The 4,184-nt window shown below is 51.7% G+C and overlaps 2 protein-coding genes across 2 annotated transcripts; both read left to right on the forward strand.

The window, feature by feature from the left end:
- Positions 1–174: 174 nt before the first annotated feature.
- On the forward strand, positions 175–396 carry DQ04_12501000 (hypothetical protein; the record flags this gene model as incomplete). Its single annotated transcript, XM_009316754.1, has 1 exon — positions 175–396. The coding sequence occupies one exon, from the start codon at positions 175–177 to the stop codon at positions 394–396; it is 222 nt and encodes a 73-aa protein (XP_009315029.1).
- Positions 397–2,382: 1,986 nt separating this feature from the next.
- On the forward strand, positions 2,383–4,182 carry DQ04_12501010 (receptor-type adenylate cyclase; the record flags this gene model as incomplete). The annotated part of the gene is made up of 1 exon (XM_009316755.1): positions 2,383–4,182. A coding segment is annotated over one exon (1,800 nt), but the record flags the coding sequence as incomplete, so codon positions are not given.
- Positions 4,183–4,184: the final 2 nt, after the last annotated feature.

Raw genomic sequence — 4,184 nt, forward strand, 5'->3', positions numbered from 1 at the left:
AACCTTGTGCTGGTGACTGTGTTTGGTGCCTTCACCCCGCAGCAGCGTTTGCTTGTGTTGAAGCCGTACTGCGAGCGCTGGAGTGTTCGCTTGCCGCCGAGGACCTCGTCTGTGTCCGATGACGAATACTGTCGTTTGCTGTTATCACGTCTCTCGCTGAAGCTGGAGAAGGTAATGCAGCGCATGGGCTTCACTCAGGATGCTCGTGAGACATTTTCGATTGCGTCGACAGGGAGTACTTTGAATGTGCTTTCCGCTGTGCACGGCTTGTCATCTTGTGGGGATGACCAGGAAGCGGTCTTATTTTGCCGTGCCTTCGGGACGCACCTGGAGTTGGGCTCCGTTGAGGGCGGTGGGAATGATTTGGATGATGTGTCTGCTGTTGTGAATCTCTAGACGGACACTACTATCCTTCCTCCTGTTGGCGGGAGGGACAATCTGGCTGTACCTCTCTCTCTGTCCTTCCCTGAGACCGCTGTGGGCGCCGAGCATGGTTACTATCTAGTGCTGTTTGCCATGGACCAGCTGTGCTTTGTGGAGCCCGTGGGTAGTATTGCTGAAGGAGGTTTTGCTGTCAATGTGCCCTTTGAAGAGGTTGCTTAAGAACCTACTCCGGAAGATTCTAAACCTAATTATTCTGTTTGCCCACTTGCAGGCCCTCCTTCACTGTGGAGCGAATGTATAAAATGGACTGTGGGTGCACACTCTTATTGGCGTCTGGTCTGCATACGGATCGGATACAAGGGACACGGAAGGTGCCCGTTACTCCTGCCTCCATTGCCACAGCCGTGTAGAAACGTGTACACGCCTATCGACGCCACACAAGGGGCGAGACGGCAAATTATCGTGCAACACGAAATGAGCTGTGAGGATGTCGCAGACTTTTCTGTGCGAGCTCTATTAAGATGCTTCGTAGGAGAGCTGTGAAGACGTACTGAAAGGCCTTTCAAAGTGCACGCCGTCCGAAGCTGGCCGTGCTTCTTTCATGCCAGTGAGGAAGTGTTTGGATGTGAGCTGGCACCCCACTGTACCGCACCTGCAGGAAGCACTTTGCCTCATGCAGAATTTAGCAAGCGGTGCTGCACTTCTGAACTCCCTGCGGGGAGCCGCAGCAGCTCCGATTGTTGTCGTCTTTTTTAGCGTTTTGACTTGCCGTCGAAATGGCTTGTGTGGGGAGGATGATTAGAATACCGGCCATTAACTTTATTGATTCCACTAAAAGATAATTAGTAAAACCCCGCACGTCATTGTGCACAATGTAGAAATGAGACAATTCAAAAGAAAAACATTTTCCGGGGAGGTCTCAAACGCACTGCGTGGTAATGTATCGAATGGCAGCGCGTGGACCTAATATACCCACTTATTTTCTATTAAATGGTATAACTTGAAGCAGCCAGGCTGGGATGGTGAAACACGTGTGTGTTGCTCATTTTCGCATTGTGGGTGTTCTCATCGTTCTTCCATACGCTTCTGTGCCTCCCTCCTCTCTCACCCATAGCCTAGGGACGGTGGCTCTTCCCGCACCCGCGTGTTGGTGTGCTGTGCAGGAGTGCGGCTTTGTGTGGCCCCGCCCAGCCGGCGGAGTGGAGCCGCTGCGTGTGCTGTTTTGCTTGTGGGCGTGCAGCGTCGGTTTGGACACGCATACTAACACACGCACACATACATTCACATTGGCCCGCTGTGTGTGTTGTTGAGGGGGGGGTGCGGTCTTCCTCTCCGTCACTTCCTTCCCGGGGCGTCGCGGCGAGGTGCCCCTGCGTGGGATGGACTACGCCGCCACCTCCGACGCAGTGCTGTTGTGCCCGCGCATGTGTGCCGTGCGCTGTCCTCTTTGCTGTGGTGGGTGCCGCATGTGTGGGTGTGGGGGTCGAGGCGTAGCCGCCGTAAGCTGCAGCGGACGAGGTGTTTGCACTGTGCCGATGCCAATGTGGTGACTAGGGACAGTGTCTTGTTCAGTGCCTGTGCGTAGTGCTGTCTATCTATTGCTGTTGGGTGTGTGCGTGTATTTTTAAGACACATACCGCTTCCGTATTCAATAAATTGTCGTTGTTTGATGTGCTAGTTTTTCGTGTTGCTTATGAGTGTTCTCCTACGCACTATTGAAGGCGACGCTTTGTTTTTGTTGTTGTTTTCGCGCCGTGTGCCACTTCACACTTCAGCAAATGAAACAATGTTTCTTCTGATGTGGCGTGCTATGGTGCTGTGTTTGAACCGACGGCCAGTGATGCTGCTGGGTTTGCCCTGCTGGTTGTTTATGGCACTCTTGCTACTAATGGTAATTTTTTTAGCTGTTTTTGGGTCATGCATTTTTTCCTTTGTTGTGCTTTTATTGTATTGGGCTTCAGGAGACTTGTAAAATAGCCTCTTCTGGGCTGCGCGATAATGGCGCGAGGACCGGCAACACACGTACAAGAAGGGCCTTGTATTCACGTGACGCGTAACACGCCAGGACGGTACGTTGGGCTTAGGTTGTTGGCGTACTATGTGTTCGCCGTACCTTTGTGCCTTGCCTTGCTGTGTACTGCATCGCGTGCGGCCGTGAGATCTCCAGAGTGCCCACCACCTACACTGAAAGTACTCAAGCTGAATCTTCCTCTTCCCGTTTCTATGAGCTTTCCAGCAGCAGTGACTGCCGGATTCCGTTCTTCGCTGTGGTCACGTCGTTCACGAGGGGGCACCGCTGTACAGATTCAGGTGGTTGAGAAGGATACATCAGTTGATGCATATGCGGATACATTTGACACCGCAATGGCTGCCCACAGCGATATTTTTGCGGTAGTCAGTCATTTCGGTGATGGATACTTACAGAAAGCCTTGCCTTCTCTAGAAAAGCATAACGTGGTATCTTTTGCCCCGTTCACCGGTTCACATCGGGCACGCGGGTGGAACCGCTTCTTGTATTTTGTGCGCGGCGAGCCTGCAGCGGAGCTCCTGGCGCTTATCCGCTACACAGTTAATTTTCTTCGTGTGAGGCGGCTAGGTTTCATGTATCTCAAAGGTGTGTCCTTTGGTGACGATGAATACGCACAGACCACACGGGTTATCCGGATGATGGGCTACACGCTATGTGGCGTGTTTACTCTAAACAGTTCTCTGAAGACTCCAAATGAAGACGCTACTTTTGACGCTGCCTGGGAACCATTTGTGACCACACGCCCGCAGGCTGTGCTTGTGTTTGGTTCCCCCATAAAAGACACCGAGACCTTCATTACGCGAATGCTGACGGACAAACGCACCGCTAGTGTCTACATCCTGGCTCCCTCATTGCTACAAAATATGATTATATCCAAATGGCGTGAAGCTGAAACAAGTGGCGCCCCCTTTATTCCAGGTCAGGTCATTACGACAGGTACGAACCCACTTGCGAAGGACACACGATACGAGGCCATCAAACGCTTCCAGAGTGTGATGCAGGAATACCTTAAAAACAACGAGAATAAGGGTTACAATACCACCGAGCACTTTCTGGAGGACGATACCGACGGTGAAATGATGGTTGCTGGTTGGATTGCCGGTGAGGTGCTATCGCAGGCGACGGACAACCCTGAATGCGCAAGGACCAAAACAGCGTTTTCGAGATGCCTCTTCACCCAACGCCGGTATTTGATCGATGATCTTGTTATCGGTGACTACGGTGATGAGTGCAGTGCTATTGCTGAGTCGCAGGGTGCTATCTGCCGCTGCAATCAGGGTGGGCGGACGGTCTACATGAAGCGTCTTGTGAAGGGGTTCCGCGCTGAGGTGATAAAAGAAGGGACACTTACATTAAAATCAAGTGAGTGCCAGGCATACAAACTTAATCTATTGCCTCCGCTGTGTGTAAGTACTCTAATGTTGGAGGACAGTCCTGTTGCGCTACGTGCAGCTCGATGCATGAGAACGGTATTGAATGAAAATTTGATCTTTGACGACTCCAGTGGTGGCGACGTATTCTTTTCAATTAAGGCACTTCGCTCAACGCAGGATACTGCACGCGATGCATTATTGAAGGAAATCGAGAAACGATACATTCACGTTGTTGGTGGTGTCACTACGGAGTCTCTACTTGAATTCCAGAATGTGACGTTCATTGATCCGTTGCTTCTTGAACCACGGCTGAACACTTTTCGCCGGCACGTTATCCGCCTGTCCCCGACGCTGGAGCAGGATTTCTTTGTGCTTGCGCAGTACCTTGGCAGCACGAC

Source organism: Trypanosoma grayi (assembly GCF_000691245.1).
Source record: "Trypanosoma grayi strain ANR4 Tgr_1250_V1, whole genome shotgun sequence".
In the NCBI taxonomy this organism is placed as follows: domain Eukaryota; phylum Euglenozoa; class Kinetoplastea; order Trypanosomatida; family Trypanosomatidae; genus Trypanosoma; species Trypanosoma grayi.